At 50.0% G+C, this 21,214-nt stretch overlaps 1 protein-coding gene across 3 annotated transcripts in view; it reads left to right on the top strand.

Moving 5' to 3' along the window:
* The window catches only part of LOC102942875 (neuronal acetylcholine receptor subunit alpha-7), a 144,316-nt gene that overhangs the window by 101,771 nt on the left and 21,331 nt on the right, over window positions 1-21,214 (top strand). For all 3 annotated transcript variants that reach the window (XM_043547285.1, XM_007052706.4, XM_043547287.1), the window contains one exon: window positions 4,138-4,247. In XM_043547285.1, coding sequence (XP_043403220.1) covers window positions 4,138-4,247 — 110 coding nt within the window. The remainder of the gene's footprint in view (window positions 1-4,137; window positions 4,248-21,214) is intronic.

Here is a 21,214-nt window from a genome sequence, read left to right as displayed (position 1 = left end):
GAGGACTGTATGAGCTCGGCGAACATGTCGTCCCGAGTTCGTTTTTTCCGCCTTCTAATCTGGACCGGCCTCTGGGACAGAGTAGATAGGGCCTGCGTTGAAACATTTGCACCTGCTTCGGGAAGAGAAAAAGGGAGGGTAGTATTTTAAAAGATACATTTTAGAGAACAAAGGGGGCACTGTTTCTCAGTGAAACAGGCAATTCATAGGACACAGCACATGTTGTTTCTGTACAAGGTCTTGTTTTGCCTCTTATACTGAAGTGCCTGCCACTTTGGTGTGAGTAAGCCATCACACATGGCCGGGCAACAGAATTCAGCTTGCAGGCAGCCTGTGGGCTCTCTGGGATGATCGCTTCACACAACACCCTCCCCCCACACACACACACACACACTGCAGGGCTCCGATGAAGCTCAGAGCAGTGATGAGCCCTTTAAACTAAATGTGAACCGCCCAGCGCGGCTGGGTTTCCCCCCAATCCCCACCGCGTGGCTCCGATCAAGCTCTCACTCACCAGAAGTGCCTTCTCCAGGGTCATGGTCCGGGAGCATGCTTTGAGAGAAGGGGGAGGCTATTGGCTCCAGCATTAAGAATAGTTCTTGGCTGGGGGGAAAAACAGATTCCCCACTTGCTGCCTGTGCACTGTCCTCCTCCTCCTCTTTGTCCTCCAAAAACTCATCCTCCTCGCTCCATGCTACTCCCCCCTTGCAGGTGTCCATGGACAGTGGTGGGGTAGTGGTGTCATCACCCCCCATAATTGCATGCAGCTCATGGTAGAAACGGCATGTATGGGGCTGTGACCCAGAGCACCTGTTCGCCTCCCTTGCTTTTTGGTACACTTGCCTGTGCTCCTTGATTTTTGTACGACATTGTTCTGTGTCCCTGGAGTAGCCTCTTTCCGTCATGGCCCTGGAGACTTCAGCGTACGTATTTGTGTTCCTTTTTTTGGAACGTAGTTCTGCCATAACAGATTCGTCTTCCCAACATGCAATGAGATCCAGTATCTCCCGTTCGGACCATGCTGGAGCTTGTCTGTGAATCCGGGACTGCGTGGTCGCCTGTGATGGTGGACTGTGCTGATGGTCACCTGTGCTGATGGTGACCAAACAGGAAATTCAAAAGCTCCCGGGGCTTTTACTGCCTACCTGGCTAGTGCATTGGAGTTCAAAGTGTTGTCCAGAGCGGTCACAAGGGAGCATTCTGGGATAGCTCCCGGAAGTCAATATCGTCGAATTGTGTCCACAGTACCTGTAACCCGGAACTGTGATCTCGATTTTAGCGCTACTCCACTTGCCGAGGTGGAGTACAGAAATCAGAGTAAAGAGCCCTTTAAATTGAAAAAACTGGTTTGGTCGTGTGGACGGAACCAGTTTTATTTCGAGATAACTCAGCTAATTCCGAAATAACCGCATACTGTGGACCAGGCCTTAGTGGTATTTGATCCAGGTCTTCTCAAATTGCTTTGGCTTTCTCAGGGCTAGGACGGATTCCATCTCTGTTTATTGTCTGCCCTAAAACTTGATTTGGGATAGGCGGAAAATGCATTTTCCCTTGGCTAGCCGCAGCGTTGTCTCTTAAGGTTAGTTGTACTGGATCTCCTTTCAAAAGTCCAATATCACAAAATATTCCATCGAGTTTTTCCACCTTTAATAAGGCCTCCATTACTGTTGTATCTGAATGCCACACAGTCTTTAATATATTTATCCTAACAACATACCTGTCAGGTGGGACCAGGGCTCAATTTTCCACAGGGGTCTATGGTGGAGCAAAGAATTGAACCAGAGTCTCTAGTCCTACTCTGATGCCCTAACTACTGCATCATCCTTCCTCTCTTGTCACCTTGCTTCTTTGTTATAGGTTTCCTATCTGGCTAGTGTGTTGGTTATAGAGAGACACCAGAGACCTCCTTTAATCAGTGGGCATGGGGGCTTGATTTTGAGGTGAAAGCTGCACAGAAATGATCATGGTGTGCAGCAGGGTTGGCCTACAGTTTCTGCTTTCAGCACTATGCTCGACATGACAGAATGAGTCATACTTCCTCCACTACTAAAGACTGTCAAATCAGGCATCCCTATTGGCTGTTATCTTGCATTGGCAATGACTACACTGCTGAGAATAGGGTTACCATATTTGAACACTCAAAAAAGAGGACACTCCATAGGGCAGGGGGAATTTGCTCGCACCCCCTGGGCCCGCCCCAACTCTACCTCTTCCCACCCCCATTCCAACCCCTTTCCCAAAGTCCCCGCCCCAACTCCGCCCCCTCCCTGCCCCATTGGACCCCTTCCCCAAATCCCCGCCCCAGCCCCGCCTCCTCTCCTTAGCGCGCCGCGTTCCCCCTCTTCCCCACTCCCTCCCAGCTGTGCGAAACAGCTGTTTCATGGCGCAAGCACTGAGAGCTAGGGGGAAAAAGCGGGCACTCTCTAGAGTAATCAACATTCACTTTCTTTCTTGAATGATTAATTCTTCTTTGGGGAAAAATAATAATGACAAAATCCCGGACGTTTTTAGATATTTAAAAATTCCTCGTGGACGGTGATTTAAGAACCAAAAAGCCTGACATGTCCAGGAAAATACAGACGTACGGTAACCCTACTGAGAAGGCTGTTGGTCTGTGTCCCTTTGATCATATACAAAGACAAAAGCTATGCATTCAGAGTGCAGCGTGAGTAGGCTGCACATGTCTCCTTTTATGAGTCAACTAATCTGCTATATGCACAATCATATTGATCACTTTCCAGCCCAGTGTATGAAACAACATTAACTCTCCGAAGTCCTGTCTGGCACAAGTTTCACCCATCCATAAACTCCCCAGCTCCCATCTATCATGGGATAGTGCATAGGATATCAAAGCATTCATACATTGCTGAGCTGGTTTGCAATACCCTGACACAGACAGCAGTGGACAGAGAGCCTCAAAGCTGAAGTTCCTCCAGGTACTTTGCTGGAGTCAGATACTTCGCTTATTTTAGGGCTTGACTGTGACCTGCTTAATGACCAGTGTAGAGGAATGAGTGGGCATAAGGTGCCTCATTATTATTCCCCTGCATAGACTTCCTGTACTATGGGGCTGCCACCCCCACTCCTGCACAGCTGGGCAGAACCTTGGCTCCTCCCCCAAAGCATTGGGCAATGCTGCCGTGGGGGAAAGGGAGCTCGCTGTTGCCAGTGGGGAGAGGGCTGGGGGGAGTCCTCCTCTCTGGCCCCAGCCCTGGGGCAGCCTGCCTGCACCCCAAACTCCTCATCCCCCGCCCTGCCCCACCCCAGAGCCCACATCCCCAGCCAGATCCCTCACCTCTCCCCCGAACCCCAACCCTCTGCCCCAGCCCTGAGTCCCCTCCTGCACTCTGAATCCTTCATCCCTGGCTGCACCCCACCCCACATCCCTAACCCCCGCACCTCAACCCTCTACCCTAGCCCTGAGCCCCTCCCACACCCCTCAGCCAGAGCCCCCCCCCCGCACCCCAACCCTCTGCCCTAGCCCAGAGCCCCTCCCACACCCCAAACCCCTCAACCCCAGTCCCAGCCCAGAGCCCTCACATTTTTACATTATTTTTAAAAATATATATCGGCTTACAAGGCAGGACCCGTTCTGGGCACCACCAAAAATTATACAAACCTGCTGCCCCTGTGCACATGTGGTGGCATGGCAGGGACAGGGAGGTGGAGAGTTGGCACAGATTAGCTCCTCCACGGACCAAGATGGGGACCTAAGGACCAGATGACATCTCAGTCACAACCTGGCCCCTGCTGCTGGAGCAGTGCAACTACATGCTGCCTCGTTTCAGGGCTTGTTGCAAATCTAGCCCTTAATATAGTTTTCTTATGCAAAGACATACTGTATTTGATAGAATTCTAGAAATGTATAGCCCTTGTCCTTTGCGTAAGTGCCATTACAATTTAATTAGACAGGGGCTGCAGGAATGCCTGCATTCACAGGGCCCCTTTTTCTGATGATGAGTCGCTAACAGGGCCCATGCCTGGCATTTCTTTGCAGGGGCTCGACAGTGTTTTTCAGTCTGGAGGGGAAGCTCACTCTCTCACACAGGGGCGGCACAGGACCACAATCAGGACTGCAGATTTCACCCTGTCATTTCTAATCAAACCCACTTCTCCTTTGTTATTTTTTAATTGCAGCTCAATATTTCGCTAGCATCATGGTCATTGTTGGTCTCTCGGTGGTGGTAACGGTCCTGGTTCTTCAGTTTCATCATCACGATCCACAAGCGGGAAAAATGCCCCACTGGGTAAGTGGCTTCAACATGGACATATGCAGTAACAGGAAATAAATGATTCTTCTTGATATTGAACTGATGGGACCACAACTTGTTGTAATCAGCTAAATAATTGTGATTGAACAAAACAGGTGTGATATCACCATGCTGGCCGTGTCACGTAGAAAAAACCCCCACACACCCAGAATCTGGGTGACCATTCAAAAGGCACCCTGGTTATTAGGCTTCCCACTGGAGTTTGTGCCATTTACTGTTCCGATAACATGGGAAAGTCAAACAGCCTGGCAAACCAATGCTGCTCTTCTTAATGGTGCCCACTTTGCTATTGCCAGCCCCACGGACCCCTACTGCTCTCTGACCCACTGGCACAGAAAAGCTTTATGGTTTTCAAAGCACAAAACACAAACATGTCTCAGCCACCACAGATCCTTTTGTTGAGGTGTTTACGCTCCAGGAGCCCCATTTCAGTCAGCACAGAGCACAGAGCACAAAGCAAGTGGCAGCGCAGAGGTTCCGAATCTGAACCTGGATCTGCCTCCCAAATTTTCCTGTTGGTTCCTGGCACTGTATGAACTGGGCCAGCTTACCAACTGGAACCCCCATTGCTCTCTTATTCGAACATGGCAGTTGGGGTGAGCCCAGCTAGACCATGATCACATCTCTCTCAGCCCATCCCCACTCACTCAATAGGGTGAGTGAGCAGAGGAGACCAGAACCAGAACAGCTGTTACAACCAGAACAGCCACTTCCATTGACACCATCTAAGTACATTCAGGACACTTCTAGACTCACCTGCTGGGAGATCTGTCCTGGGCCAACCCAATGCCTCAGGTTCAACTCAGCCAGTCTTCATCGGGAGAGCTTCTTTTGTAGCTGGGAGGCTAAATCCCGGTCTGAGCTGCAGAGGCAGGCCCCATGTTCTTGTTGGAATCTCCTTCCTTAGAGGTTTTTAAGGTCAGGCTTGACAAAGCCCTGGCTGGGATAATTTAACTGGGACTTGGTCCTGCTTCGAGCAGGGGGTTGGACTAGATGACCTTCTGAGGTCCCTTCCAACCCTGATATTCTATGATTCTATGATTCTATGTTGTGCGGAACGTGAGAGCTGCCCTGGCACAGCTGAGGAACGCTTTCCCTGCCCCAGCTTGGGATTGAGGGTAGTCCTGACACAACACGCTGGAGAGATGAGCTCATCAGCATTGTGACATCTCTGGTGATGCCTCTCTGCACTGAATGGACACGGAAGCCTGAGCTACCTCTTCCCCGCCCCCACTGCTAGAGCAGGTCGTAGTAGACTATGCGTCCCTGGTCGTAGTAGACTATGAGACTAGGTATCCAGAGGCAGTATCCTTGCGAACAGCTATGGCCCCCATCATCGCCAATGAGCTATTACAGATATTTTCCCGGGTGGGGTTGCCACGAGAGATACTGACAGACCAGGGGACTAATGTAACCTCCAAGCTGATGGCAGAGCTCTGCAGACTACTGAACATCCAGGCCCTTAAAACCTCTGTCTACCATTCCCAGACGGACAGATTGGTAGAACACTTTAATGCGACCCTGAAGGCAATGCTGCGGAAATTCATGGGGGACGACCCCCATCAGTGGGACAAGTACTTACCAGCACTCCTCTTCGCCATACGTGAGGTGCCACAAGCTTCCACAGGGTTCTCCCCATTCGAGCTCCTCTACGGGAGACGACCCCGGGGGATTTTGGACCTCTTGAAAGAAACCTGGGAGGAACAAGAGACCTGGGTCAAAAGTTTGGTCCAGCATATCCTCCATTTGAGGGAATGGCTTCGGGAACTAGGCACCTGAGCCAGGGAGAACCTGTTACAAGCACAACACAACCAGCAGATCCAGTACAATCGAGGGATGAAGACGAGGAACTTCGAACCGGGGGATTGAGTTCTGCTGTTGCTGCCATCCTCTGAGTCTAAATTATTAGCCAAGTGGCAGGGACCATTCGAGGTGGTTCGGTGGGTGGGGCCCATTGATTACGAGATCCGGACATCCGGACGATGAAGGGACACCCAAATATACCACGTGAACCTGCTGAAGGCGTGGAAGGACCGAGAGGGTTTTATGATTGCCCCATACGCCCCAGAGCCCAAGCTTGGGCCCTTATCCAGTGAGTACAAGGAGCCGGGCAGGGTAGACACTGGCCAGGAGCTCAACCCTACACAACAAGAACAGATACGGCAGGTGGTAGCCGCATTCCCCATGGTACTGTCCGCTCAACTAGGGAAGACGACGGTGATCAGCCACCATATCGCCACTATCCCCGACCAAAAGGTGAGAGAGAACCACCGCCGCTCCCTAAGAAAATGTGGGAGACTGTGCGGAGGCAGTTGGAATCGATGTTAACCCTGGGGGTGGTGGAAGAATCGAGGAGTGACTGGAGAAGTCCCGTAGTGCTGATCCCCAAGCCAGACGGCTCAGTAAGATTTTGCATAGACTTTCGCAAAGTGAATGCCATCTCTCACTTTGACGCCTACCCCATGCCATGGGTGGACGAGTTACTGGAAAGACTAGGACAGGCAGAATTTATCTCCACCCTGGATTTAACCAAGGGGTATTGGCAGATCCCTCTGACACCTACCTCACGAGCAAAGACAGCCTTTCCTACGCCATTCAGCCTTTTTCAGTTTACAGTGATGCCCTTCGGGTTGCATGGTGCTGCGGCTACATTCCAGCTACTCATAAACCAGGTACTGAGCCCCCACAGTTTGTATGCCGCAGCATACGTTGATCATAGAATCATAGAATATCAGGGTTGGAAGGGACTTCAGGAGGTCATCTAGTCCAACCCCCTGCTCAAAGCAGGACCAATCCCCCAACTAAATCATCCCAGCCAGGGCTTTGTCAAGCCTGACCTTAAAAACCTCTAAGGAAGGAGATTCCACCTCCTCCCTAGGTAACGCAATCCAGTGTTTCACCACCCTCCTAGTGAAAAAGTTTTTCCTAATATCCAACCTAAACCTCCCCCACTGCAACTTGAGACCATTACTCCTTGTTCTGTCATCAGCTACCACTGAGAACAGTCTAGATCCATGCTCTTTGGAACCCCGTTTCAGGTAGTTGAAAGCAGCTGTCAAATCCCCCCTCATTCTTCTCTTCCACAGATTAAACAATCCCAGGTCCCTTAGCCTCTCCTCATAAGTCAATTGCTCCAGTCCCCCAATCATTTTTGTTGCCCTCCGCTGGACTCTTTCCAATTTTTCCACATCCTTCTTGTAGTGTGGGGCCCAAAACTGGACACAGTACTCCAGATGAGGCCTCACCAATGTCGAATAGAGGGGAACGATCACGTCCCTCGATCTGCTGGCAATGCCCCTACATATACATCCCAAAATGCCATTGGCTTTCTTGGTAACAAGGGCACACTGTTGACTCATATCCAGCTTCTCGTCCACTGTAACCCCTAGGTCCTTTTCTGCAGAACTGCTGCCTAGCCATTCGGTCGCTAGTCTGTAGCGGTGCATGGGATTCTTCCATCCTAAGTGCAGGACTCTGCACTTGTCCTTGTTGAACCTCATCAGATTTCTTTTGGCCCAATCCTCTAATTTGTCTAGGGTCCTCTGTATCCTATCCCTACCCTCCAGCATATCTACCTCTCCTCCCAGTTTAGTGTCATCTGCAAACTTGCTGAGGGTGCAATCCACACCATCCTCCAGATCATTTATGAAGATATTGAACAAAACCGGCCCCAGGACCGACCCTTGGGGCACTCCACTTGATACTGGCTGCCAGCTAAACATGGAGCCATTGATCACTACCCATGGAGCCCGACAATCTAGCCAGCTTTCTATCCACCTTATAGTCCATTCATCCAGCCCATACTTCTTTAACTTGCTGGCAAGAATACTGTGATAGACAGTGTCAAAAGCTTTGCTAAAGTCAAGGAACAACATGTCCACCGCTTTCCCCTCATCCACAGAGCCAGTTATCTCGTCATAGAAGGCAATTAGATTAGTCAGGCATGACTTGCCCTTGGTGAATCCATGCTGACTGTTCCTGATCACTTTCCTCTCATGTAAGTGCTTCAGGATTGATTCTTTGAGGACCTGCTCCATGATTTTTCCGGGGACTAAGGTGAGGCTGACTGGCCTGTAGTTCCCAGGATCCTCCTTCTTCCCTTTTTTAAAGATGGGCACTACATTAGCCTTTTTCCAGTCATCTGGGACTTCCCCCATTCGCCACGAGTTTTCAAAGATAATGGCCAATGGCTCTGCAATCACATCCGCCAATTCCTTTAGCACTCTCGGATGCAACTCGTCCGGCCCCATGGACTTGTGCACGTCCAGCTTTTCTAAATAGTCCCTAACCACCTCTTTCTCCACAGAGGGCTGGTCACCTCCTCCCCATGCTGTGCTGCCCAGTGCAGCAGTCTGGGAGTTGACCTTGTTCGTGAAGACAGAGGCAAAAAAAGCATTGAGTACATTAGCTTTTTCCACATCCTCTGTCACTAGGTTGCCTCCCTCATTCAGTAAGGGGCCCACACTTTCCTTGACTTTCTTCTTGTTGCTAACATACCTGAAGAAACCCTTCTTGTTACTCTTAACATCTCTTGCTAGCTGCAACTCCAGGTGTGATTTGGCCTTCCTGATTTCACTCCTGCATGCCCGAGCAATATTTTTATACTCTTCCCTGGTCATTTGTCCAAACTTCCACTTCTTCTAAGCTTCTTTTTTGTGTTTTGAGGATATTGTTGTTTATAGTGATACCATATCCAGCACCTAACCAAGGTACTACAAGCCCTGCGTGACGCAGGCCTCACGGCGAATCCGGCCAAATGCCATTTAGGACAGCGGGAGGTGACTTATTTAGGCTATACGGTAGGGCGAGGGAAATTATGCCCCATGGTAGATAAGGTACATGCTTTGAGGGACTACTCCACCCCTAAATCCAAAAAACAGGTACGACAATTCTTAGGGTTGGCGGGGTATTATCGGCGGTTTGTCCCTAATTTCTCAACACTGGCTGCCCCCTTGACGGACCTAATAAAGAAAACCCAGCCCCAGAAGATCCAATGGACGGAGGAATGCGAGAACGCTTTCCACGCGCTCCGAGAACAATTGACCAGGGAGCCTGTGTTAACCCAACCCGACTTTATGAAGCCTTTCATTCTCCAGACAGATGCGTCTGGAGTAGGGATAGGAGCTGTAGTGTCGCAAGAGGTAGAGGGGGAAGACCACCCCATTTTATACCTCAGCTGGAAGCTCTTTCCACGTGAGACGCACTACTCTACCATAGAGCGGGAGGCCCTCGCAGTTAAGTGGTCAGTCGACGCACTGCGGTACTACTTGCTGGGGAATCACTTCTTCTTAGTGACTGATCACGCCCCTCTCCGCTGGATTAAAAGCATGAAAGAAACGAATGATCGAATTATAAGGTGGTATTTGTGCCTCCAGCCCTATTCCTTTCAAGTACTGCACAGGCTAGGTAAGGCCCACAAAAATGCAGACTTTTTCTCCTGGATGGGAGAAGAGAAGGATGAGGAAGGGGACAGGGCAGGGGAAACCCCTACCATCATTCTAAGGGGGAGGGTGTGTGACGAGGCGGACAGGCCCAGCACTGGGAAGGAGACGGTCAACCCTTCCCTGCTGGCAGAAGAAGCCATGCCCCTGAGGCTCTGCTGGGCATGCTCCAACCGAGAGTAAAGTACAAAAGCCTGCAGAGCTGCTCAGTCAGGGCGGGTGGCTGAGGAAGGAGGACACCCAGCAGAGGCTCCAGCCCAGGATCAGTGGCGACTTGTACAGGAGGGAGCCGATGGGCCAGGAAGTGGGACTAGAGACTGGCAGCTGTGGGAACCCCGGGGAGCCCCAGGGGCTGAGGAACCTGACAGCCCTGATGCCACAGGGACTGCTATGTCGGGAGAACTGGTAGGAAGTGACCCAGGAAAGGGAAGGGAGTGGTATCTCCCACCACTCTGAGGGCAGTGTGTTGCAGTAGGATTCCCCGCTGACCTGGGGTGGATCACGCCCTCAATGACAGGGCCCTGGGTTGGAGCCCGGTGAAGGACGGTGGGCCCAGGCTCCCCTACCGGGGGTCTCTAACCCCTCCCCCCCCTTTTTTTGTGATTGCATAGTTCACTGACCCCTCTCTTACCTCAAAGGAGATAGATGAACTCCGGCCACTGTGCCACACTATCCTATAAGGGGAAGAAGATTTAGAGGGAGTGCCCTGATAAGGCTCACACGGCCTGGGTTAACCCTAAGTGAAGGGCTAGGGTGAAAACAAGCAGTCTTAGGGCTGGGGCTGCAGGAAGGCACCGGGAGTGCTTCCCCTGCCACACCAAGGGCCACATAAGGAGACACGGCCCCCTGAGGCAGAAAGAGGGAGTGCCAGAAAAACAGGCTCAGTCTGGGACTAGCTGCCAGAAAGGGGTAGTGCAGCCCGAGGCCCCCAGAGAGAAGGGAGCTGGGGCAGAGAGGCCCCACCTTAACCAGGGAACCCACCCTAGTGACAGGAGGGCCACGGGGGTCGGGGGGGGGACCCAAACTGAGAAGGAAACCCACGTAGGACTGGAGCAGTCTACACTGAGGATCTAGACCATGGAAGAGGGAAGCAGGTTGCTCCAGTTGGAAGAGACCCTGCGATAGGAAAGAGATTCCCTGAGGGCCCAGCTGCGAGGAGCACAAGGGCGCGAGGGGATTTCTCCCCCCCGCCCCGAGCATTCTTAAGGGGGAGGCTGTGTAGTGGGGTGGTTGCCCCACTTCTATACTAGAGGGGGTTCCAGGAGGCCAGAGGGGCTGTGTGGGTGGGCGGCCAATCAGAGAAGGCCTGCTAGGGAGCCAATCAGAGGCTGAGTAAGAGATAGTCAATCAGGACCAGGCTCAGCCCTATATAAAGGCTGCCCAGCAAGGGAGCAGGGGGTCTCTCCCAGGCCTTCAGAGGGTGAAGGTCTGTCTCCTGTGCGAGAGGACTAGCACCAGGGACAGTGCAGTGCGGGGCAGGCGAGGGGAGCAGAAGGAACTCCAGCCCGGTATCTGCCAGGCTGCAGGCCCCGAGGGAAGGGAAGGGCCGGGCTGGTGCAAAGGGCATGAAGGAGAAGCGACCCAGGGAGAGAGGCGGACAAGGGGAGAGAAGGAGGGCAGGAAGGCTGCCACCAAAGGGTCTCTGGGTGCACATACACCCAGCCGTTGGACATGGCGTTAGTGGACTGCACCAGAGCCCTGGCAAAAGGGGTTAGACTTTGGGGTGTGGTTGGCCGCTGGGGCTGGCTGAAGTGAAAGACTGCTGATAAACACACAGCCGCCCCCCTCCCCCCCCGTAAGGGGGTGAACAAGGACTAGGGGGCACTGCCGGAGGGCAGTGTCTTGAAGAGGATGCCCCAAGAAGGGAGCAACATGGGTCCAGGCATCAAGAAAGGGCGAGAGATGGACGGGACACCACCAGTGGGGGTGCTCCACACTGGTCTGAGCTAATTCCCTGACGAGTCAGCAGGAGGCGCTGCGGTGGTGAGTCCCAACCCCGTCACAGACCCCTTTTGATTTTAAGACTGCCTGGGAATATGCTAAGGGCAGAGCTTTCAGGATACCTGGAGCAAGCCGCTCCTCCCATATCTAGGGAGGCAGTGCTCCTCACCCACTGCTGGAGCAGTAAATGAAGAATCTGTGTTTCCTTCCAGCCGTGTACTAGGAATGTGTGAGTGACTGAGGTTCCTGGGTCGGCTATTCATAAAGAGAGAGACTGGCTTGTGGATTGGGCACTAGCTGGAGACCCAGCAAATCTGGGTTCTGCTCCCTGCTCTGCCACTGCTCTGCTGTATGCCCTTGAGCAAGTCACGTCACCTCTCTGTTTTATCTATTTAAACTGTAAGTTCTTCAGGGCAGGCACTATCTCTGCCTATGTACAGCACCTAGCAAACTGAGGCCCATAATGATTATTTGCATTGCAGTAGAGCCTACGTGACTATTGCAGAAAACATCATTTGAATGGATATGTGCCAGGCCAGGAAAGAGAGAGACCCACGTAAGAAGAGATGGGGTGGGAGGGACAGGGCTAGACCTAGAGTGGAAAGGCAGGAGTGCTGCAGTTGTACTGAGGAGGACGTCACCAGGAGGATGAGAAGGAGTTTAACCCTCTGGATACAAATACAAAAGTTTTGGCCACTGTGATTCCCGGCACATCGGCCCTGTTTTTTCTCCATGCCTGTTGCAGTCTGGGTTACATTTTTCTTCCAGAGATAGCCCTGCAGCCTTTTTTCTCGGTAAGAATGTGAATCTATTAAGATGGTTTTCTGCAGAGAAGAGGAAATTGCTTACCTGAAACTGTTCTCTGCAAGGCGAATCTCATTGGATTCCCTATTGCTCATTCATCTTCCTCCCCACTGCACCGAGGGTTCGGCACATTTTAACTCCTCTCAGTTCCTCATTGTGGGGTTATTTCCACCTTTTGCTTCAAAGGAATTGACAGCTGGTGAACCAGGGGCAGGCTAATGACCTGCATAGGGGCAGCACAAAAGACACATGGCTTAATTAGCTGCAGTAGTGTCACTAGCCCCCTGCTTTCCTGAGCCAGTAACTAACTTTCACAATTGTGCAAATTCCTTTCCCTTCCTGAAAGTGATCACTCCATCCATAGTACTCCTGTGTGTTTCATTAGGAGACAGAAGAGGAGAGGGCCTGAGGGTTAGTACTGAACCTAGCCTGATAAGGTGGTGGGTTCTATAAGCACCAAGCATGCAATAGAGCCTAGAGCAACTGGTGCTCTCTCTCTTCCACTGGACTATATGGGTGCTATATGGCCACTGAACCGAGGGGGTTTGCCAAGGCCAAGAGTTTCAAACGTGGGAGCCTAAAGTCAGGCTCCTCAGCTGGTATTCAGGTGACTAAAAAGCAGGGGCTGTTGGGTGCTTAGCATCTTTGAAAGCTGGCCACTGATCTGACATGCAAGAGCCCTTGTGTAACTCCTGCTACAAGGGTTAATCACCGGGGACAGGGTTCCCAACTACCCAGATGTGACAGGCAAGCCCTGCACTACCGACTGGGCAGCAGGAGGGCTAAGGATGGGACTGCACCGATGAGGGGAGGCTGGGTTTGTAGGACTCAGGAGCATTCCTGCTCTTGGTGAGAAGCCGCCTCAAACTAGAGCCACAAAGAGAACGTGCAAAACTGAGCCTAGCACCTAACCTTAGCGCTCCACTGCCCAGGGCAATCCAAAGCCCTAAGTTAGGCAGCGTCCAGGCTCCCGATACAATGTATGGGGAGAGTTGGACACCTAAGAACGGGATTCACAGAAGCCAATAAGAAATGCCGAGGAGAAGGGAGGCGCCTATGCTCCATCCCTCAGTGAGAGCGGGGCTGGAGGGAGGTGCCTATCATCACTCAGGAGTCACAGCTGTGACCCTGCTCCAGGAGCTCGGCACCTAGGCCGGGTCAGCACTTCCTTGCAAAGAACGGAGGAGCAGGTAGAGGCAGCTTCTGAGAACCTGCCGGTGCGACGGGTGGGGGAACACCTAGCTTGAGAATTCCAGCAGGGCATAGGCATGAGCTAGGCACCAGGCATCAGAACTTAAGTGGCTTTGTACATGCCCACTGGCAGAAGCGTAGGTGCCAAAGTGACATGACTGGTGGGAATGTAGGGCCCTACAGGGTTAGGTGGCAGCTGAGCATGGGTTTTGAGCATTTAAAGTGCCAGTTAAGGTGGCTAAATCCCTTTGTGGATCTAGCCCCGAGTGGTTTATGTGGGACTCTGACTGAGAGCAGCAGCCTACTGTGTGGACGGTCTGTTACACTGCTGGGAAAGTCTGTTGCTTGGAGCAGACTGCAGTGCCGGCAGATTGCCCTTGGGCAAGCCAGCGATGTTAAAGCAGCACACACATGGGTGCACAAGAACCTAGAACTGTCATGCCGAGACTGCTTACAGCCTGCCACACTGTCACAGGTGTCATTCCAATTAACAGTGATGTGAGAATGGGTTAATTACTGAATTTCAATGTGTTTTTAGGGCTAATGGCATTAGACTGAAAAAAACAAGAGCCACCCCCCCATTTCTGGTGCATTTATTCATGCACTAGAAATGCCCCAAAATAGGCTTCCCTGTCTCAGAAGTTACAGATGCAGATTCTCCACGCAGTCAGCACTTTGGCTTGAAGGAAAAGCATCATTTTCACGGAATGAAGGTATTGACCTGATGTCTCTTAGCATATCCAAGATCTATTAACATCTTCAAATTAGAAGCCCAGTATAATATGTCATATTTCACATTGCTCAAGAGTGACTCTCTCTCAATGACCTTGTTGAAATATTTTTAGCAATTGAAGGCATTCATTTGGTCTTGTGGCTCTTTAAAGTCAGTGTCAATAACTAGTCAGAGGAAACAGTTCAGTGAAACGAAGAAGGGATTATCCTTTTTGCTAGGTCGTTGTTTTCTTCCCTGGCGAGTGTGAAGGAAATAATTGGATATTTAAAACCATACATGAAACTAGCACAGTTTGAGCCCTAAGGAAGTTTCCAGTCAGAGGAATAAAATATCCTTTCGAAGAAGTGGGCTGGAAGGGCCCCGTGGAGGGGTGACTGAGGAGACCCTGATTGCACGACACAAAATGGCTTCAGTGGTATAACCATTTTCTTCTTGTCACTTGGGGATTATTCCCCTTTGGAGTTAGCAGCCTTAAAGTTATCGTTGTTAGTAGTAGCATTCAAGTAGCATCTAGAGGCCTCAGCTAAGATCATCCAGCACTTAGCACAATGGGGTCCCAAACACACTGAGAAAAAACTTGCGATCTAAACAGACAAGACAGACAAATGGAGGGAGAAAGGAAGGGTTGGTGTCCCCATTGTACAGAGGGAGAACTGAGGCACAGAGAGATTACATGATCTGCCAAAGGGAATTTGTGGCAGAGCCAGGAACTGAACCCAGCTTTCTTGCGTCCCACTCCAGTGCCTTACCTCCCTCTCTTACTAGTAGGTTGATGGACATCCAGGTTAATAAAAGTCTGAAGTTGTCATCATTCAGAAATGAGGCTTATGTAACCACAGACTGTGTCCTTTCTATTTTAATGTCTTTTTCAATGTCACTTGCACTTTTTCATATATAAAAGTCCTTCTCTCTTTAAAAGACTGGTGCCTTCCTTAATGAAGTTCCATGCTCAGTGCAGATGGCATCATATGGATTCCCCTTTCTTCAGGTTTCAGCAGCACAGGACAAGAGTTCTTTGGATAGCCAGCTCTTGTTTTTATAGTTTTGCAAATCATAGGTGCCTTTAACTTGTTAATTGCACCCATATCCCTTGGAAGAACCTCAGTCAGGCCACTGGCAGTATACTGCACTGTTATCTAATCTGTTGGTTTGCTCCAGTTGTTTATAAAGTTCATATATTCATTATATTTTTTAACATTTGGAATGCATCAGATGGGGCACAAGAATGTGGCTTGGGAACGCATATTGGTGCAGAGCTGATGTCTCGGGTATTAGGCATGATTTTACAAGGAGCTTTGAACAGAAGTCGTCCTCATGTCCTCTCAGTAGGATTCAGCTACTGCATGTCACTATGCTAGGCCCATAGGGGAATCACTTAGACTCTTCTGCTGGTAGGGTTCATTACAAAGTCACAGATTGTGTTTGCTGTTTGAGGAAAGGCCATTTCTCCTAAAGCACTGGAACCATGCCTTGTCCTCTTTAGGTCACCCGACACTCCCCAGGCTCACAGTAGCCTTCAGTAGCCCTTCCCTGGCACTGTGTGGGAAGGGAGATCACAATCTACACTATGCCCCTCACCAGTAGTTCTCAGATGTTGGGGTGTTACCAGAAGTGGGTTGGGAGGGGATGCCAGGAGGGCTACACCGCCCCCCGCCCGACAAGTCCTCAAGTCTTTACAACCCAGCAGAAGACCAAGGTAGAGGATGGAAGAAGCAGCTTACTCCCTTCCTCTGCTGCTGCGATCCATCCATGCCCTGTCCCCTCCTACCCACTCGCTAATCACAGACACACCCGAACCTGCTCTGCGCAGTGCTCCACGCTTGGGCGGGGGAAGGAGTGCTTGAGGACGCAGTGGAGTTAGACTAACTCAACCTGCTAACTAATGTGAAAACTACAAACTCTTTTCTCACTAGGATGTTAACTGAGGTTAACTAATGGGGGTTAAGAACCCAGCTGTTTTTCCAGGGAAGACATGGTCTGGGAGTGGCATTGCCACAGAACTGAGCATTGTGCAAGCGAGGCCAGTCAGTCTCCAAATCCGCCCTCGCTGAAGTCTGACAAGGTAGATTTAATAGCCACGGACCTTTAGTGCCTCCCTAGAGGACAGAAAACATCCTTACAAAGGTGGGACAAGATTTTCACAAATGGAGACCTAAAGTTCATCTCCTAAGTCCATATTGAGGTTACAGGGACAAACCATCCCAATGTGTCGAAAGAATAGTAAATATGGCAGGCGACCAGCTTGGCTTAACGGTGAAATCCTTGCGGATCTTAAACATAAAAAAGAAGCTTACAAGAAGTGGAAGATTGCACAGATGACCAGGGAAGAGTATAAAAATATTGCTCGGGCATGTAGGAATGAAATCAGAAGGGCCAAATCACACCTGGAGCTGCAGCTAGCAAGAGATGTCAAGAGTAACAAGAAAGGTTTCTTCAGGTATGTTGGCAACAAGAAGAAAGCCAAAGAAAGTGTGGGCCCCTTACTGAATGAGGGAGGCAATCTAGTGACAGAGGATGTGGAAAAAGCTAATGTACTCAATGCTTTTTTTGCCTCTATCTTCACAAACAAGGTCAGCTCCCAGACTGCTGCGCTGGGTGTCACAGCATGGGGAGTAGGTGGCCAGCCCTCTGTGGAGAAAGAGGTGGTTAGGCACTATTTAGAAAAGCTGGACGTGCACAAGTCCATGGGGCTGGACGCATTGCATCTGAGAGTGCTAAAGGAGTTGGCGGCTGTGATTGCAGAGCCATTGGCCATTATCTTTGAAAACTCGTGGCGAACGGGGGAAGTCCCGGATGACTTGAAAAAGGCTAATGTAGTGCCAATCTTTAAAAAAGGGAAGGAGGAGGATCCTGGGAACTACAGGCCAGTCAGCCTCACCTCAGTCCCCGGAAAAATCATGGAGCAGGTCCTTAAGTAATCAATCCTGAAGCACTTACACGAGAGGAAAGTGATCAGGAACAGTCAGCATGGATTCACCAAGGGAAGGTCATGCCTGACTAATCTAATCGCCTTCTATGATGAGATTACTGGTTCTGTGGATGAAGGGAAAGCAGTGGATGTATTGTTTCTTGACTTTAGCAAAGCTTTTGACACGGTCTCCCACAGTATTCTTGTCAGCAAGTTAAAGAAGTATGGGCTGGATGAATGCACTATAAGGTGGGTAGAAAGTTGGCTAGATTGTCGGGCTCAACGGGTAGTGATCAATGGCTCCATGTCTAGTTGGCAGCCGGTATCAAGTGGAGTGCCCCAAGGGTCGGTCCTGGGGCCGGTTTTGTTCAATACCTTCATAAATGATCTGGAGGATGGTGTGGATTGCACTCTCAGCAAATTTGCGGATGATACTAAACTAGGAGGAGTGGTAGATACGCTGGAGGGCAGGGATAGGATACAGAGGGACCTAGACAAATTGGAGGATTGGGCCAAAAGAAATCTGATGAGGTTCAACAAGGATAAGTGCAGAATCCTGCACTTAGGACGGAAGAACCCAATGCACCGCTACAGACTAGGGACCAAATGGCTAGGCAGCAGTTCTGCGGAAAAGGACCTAGGGGTGACAGTGGACGAGAAGCTGGATATGAGTCAACAGTGTGCCCTTGTTGCCAAGAAGGTCAGTGGCATTTTGGGATGTATAATTAGGGGCATAGCCAGCAGATGGAGGGACGTGATCGTTCCCCTCTATTCGACATTGGTGAGGCCTCATCTGGAGTACTGTGTCCAGTTTTGGGCCCCACACTACAAGAAGTATGTGGATAAATTGGAGAGAGTCCAGCGAAGGGCAATAAAAATTATTAGGGGTCTGGAACACATGACTTATGAGGAGAGGCTGAGGGAACTGGGATTGTTTAGTCTGCAGAAGAGAAGAATGAGGGGGGATTTGATAGCTGCTTTCAACTACCTGAGAGGTGGTTCCAAAGAGGATGGTTCTAGACTATTCTCAGTGGTAGAAGAGGACAGGACAAGGAGTAATGGTCTCAAGTTGCAGTGGGGGAAGTTTAGGTTGGATATTAGGAAAAACTTTTTCACTAGGAGGGTGGTGAAACACTGAAATGCGTTACCTAGGGAGGTGGTAGAATCTCCTTCCTTAGAAGTTTTTAAGGTCAGGCTTGACAAAGCCCTGGCTGGGATGATTTAGTTGGGGATTGGTCCTGCTTTGAGCAGGGGGTTGGACTAGATGACCTCCTGAGGTCCCTTCCAACCCTGATATTCTATGATTCAGGCAGCTAAATAAGTGCCTGAATTTCAGACATGCTGATCACTCAGCAGTTCCTAGTAAAATCAGTGTCAATGTAAATATTGGCAACTTTAAAGCCTCCAATTATTAGCTGGAAGGCTAACAACCGATGCAGTCCAAAAGTCCTTTCACTGGGCAAATGGCTTAGCAACAGTTTGAAAGTGATAGCAGTGGAGACGATAACACAACTCTAAGGGGTTTCTTTGCAGAAATGTCTAAATGGATGAGCCCCAAGTTACACATGCTCTGAGATGTGTGAGTAACCCCACTGAGTTCTACCAGATGACGTGTGTGTAGGTGTTTCCAGGGCTGGGGTCCATGGTTACCATTCATCAGCTTCATGGGAGGGGAGCAGTCAGATCAAGAAACCCATAAACTTTATAAGCTTTTCCTCTTATTTAAATAAAACAAAGGGGGAAACTTACATCACTGCTGACTTCTGACACTTCTATTTCATGCGATTGTAACTCGTATCCTGAGAATTGTGTAAATTCAGGTAGGGCTGTGAGTTAAGTTGCATTTATCTGTCATTTGAGGACTGGTTGTCTGCAGCTATAATAAAAAATGCAAATAGGCTCTTATCTTTTAAGAGTGGCTCACAGGTTACCTGCAAAGGTCAGTTCATTCTTGAACACACACACACACACACACACACACACGCACTCTATTTGACAAATACATAAGTTAATTTAGTTTCCTGTTGTTGTTGCTCTTCTCCGTTCCCAGCAATCTATACAAACACACAGAATCCCAGCCTGCCAGGAGTTCAGAGAAGAGCTCTAAACGTCAACTAGAGAAGGAAAAGCAGGATGCACTCTCATGCAATTACCTCACACAATAGCCTTGACAAGAAGCATTTGTCCAATAGGCTTCCAGAGGCAGGCTAGACCAGAGGAGGAGTTTACACACCAAAGAATGAGAAAACAACAGGTGTGTTTTGAGCCATTCCCTCTGAACCACTGAATTGATTGACCATTTTTTAAAAGGCCTGCTCTGCAGTTTTGCTGAGCTCCTCGCAATGGATTGAAAATGACTTTCAGTTAAGTTTATTGAAATTTAAACAATAGTGGAAAAACTACCCTTAGAAAACAAACTCTCAGCACTCTGACTCATAATCCTGCTACAACAGCATCAGAACAATCACCTCAAATCTTTCAGGTATAACCCAGTCATGAAATCTGTGGAAAGGGACTGCCATCAGCTTTCTCCTCTTAATGGAGACCCTGGAATGCTTACAAACAAAAGGGCGCAAGAATTGCTTTGTAATGTGAAAAGTACATTTTCTTCTCTTCTTGTGGTCTCAAAACTGACTGAACTTTTTGCTCAAACTACCCTAAAAAAGTCATATGTGGGAAGAGACCTGGCTTGGGAAAATTTCACTTTGAAAGGGGAAGTCTGAGAAAGTAACAAGCAACTGAAAAATGGCCTGTAGAAGGATACACTCGCCTCTGGGGTGCCCCCTCCTGGCCAGGCGCAGGGTAGCAGCTCTGTCTTGCACTCCTTGCCGACGGTCATTCTGGTCTCACGGTGGTCAGCCTCTTCTCACAACATGACTTTCCAGCCCGGCCACAATTTATTCCCACTGCTTTTGGGATAACAGAGTCCAAATAATAATTCCAAGCCCTCGTCAGATCTCCGGCTCATGACTCTGGGCCTAGTGATCCTCACACCCTTCTATAAGGTATGCTCCACCTAGCTGCCTCCTTCCTACCATAGTCTTTCTCCTTAGTGCCTTCCTGCGTTCTTGTAATGAGCAACACTGCCCAGGGCTTCTCACTGGAGGTCGGATTCCTGCCCTGGTCTGTGTTCACATCCCTCCATGTCCCTCACGTCAGAGCTCCCTGCACTGTTCCCAACCACCCTACTCCTGCTCTCTGGTTCAGTCTCTTGAGCTGGTTCTTCCCTCATTATCTCAGGGACCCACATGAGTCTTCTACTCTGCAGGGTTCCCTAGCTCTGCCCAGCCACATCACAAACTTCTCTGACAGCTCCTGCTGCTCTGCTGTCTCTTTGCCTCTACCACCAGGAGAGTTGCTGCTGAGTTCTTCCCTCGCTGCAGCTCCTTTCCACTCAGCCTTCTTCTCCCACTACAAACCACTCAGATACAAACCACTCAGCTCCTCCCCACAGCTGGGATTCATCTTTAATTAGGACTGGCCACCCTCCAGCTGCAGCCAGGTGAATTAACTGAGCTCCCTAGCTCTAGTTAGCCCCTTTAGTGTCAGTGTGGGGTAAATACCCCACCACAAGGCTCTTTTAATGTAATGCTAGCTGTCACCACATGATTCAGCTACCCAATAATGCATTGGGACCATGTGTGGAGTAAAGTTCTACCTTACAACTGATCCCCTTAGAAATAAGCCTTACACCCAGCTTGTGTGGTAGCCTTATTCCCATTTTACAGATGGGCAAACAAAGACATGGAGCGGTTACATGGCAGAGCCTGAAACAGAAGAAGAGTCCATTTTCCTGTTTCTGTTTTTCACTAAATAGAGCTGTGTAAAAGTGTGGCTACTCACCTCCCACAAGCACTTCCTGCTGGCTGGGAATGGGCCTACACTCTCTGCTTTTGCGGTGCTTTCTGCTGGTAGTTTCTCTTTT

The sequence above is a fragment of the Chelonia mydas genome, chromosome 5, assembly GCF_015237465.2.
Source record: "Chelonia mydas isolate rCheMyd1 chromosome 5, rCheMyd1.pri.v2, whole genome shotgun sequence".
NCBI lineage: Eukaryota > Metazoa > Chordata > Testudines > Cheloniidae > Chelonia > Chelonia mydas.
This window is presented reverse-complemented; position numbering and strand designations above follow the sequence as displayed.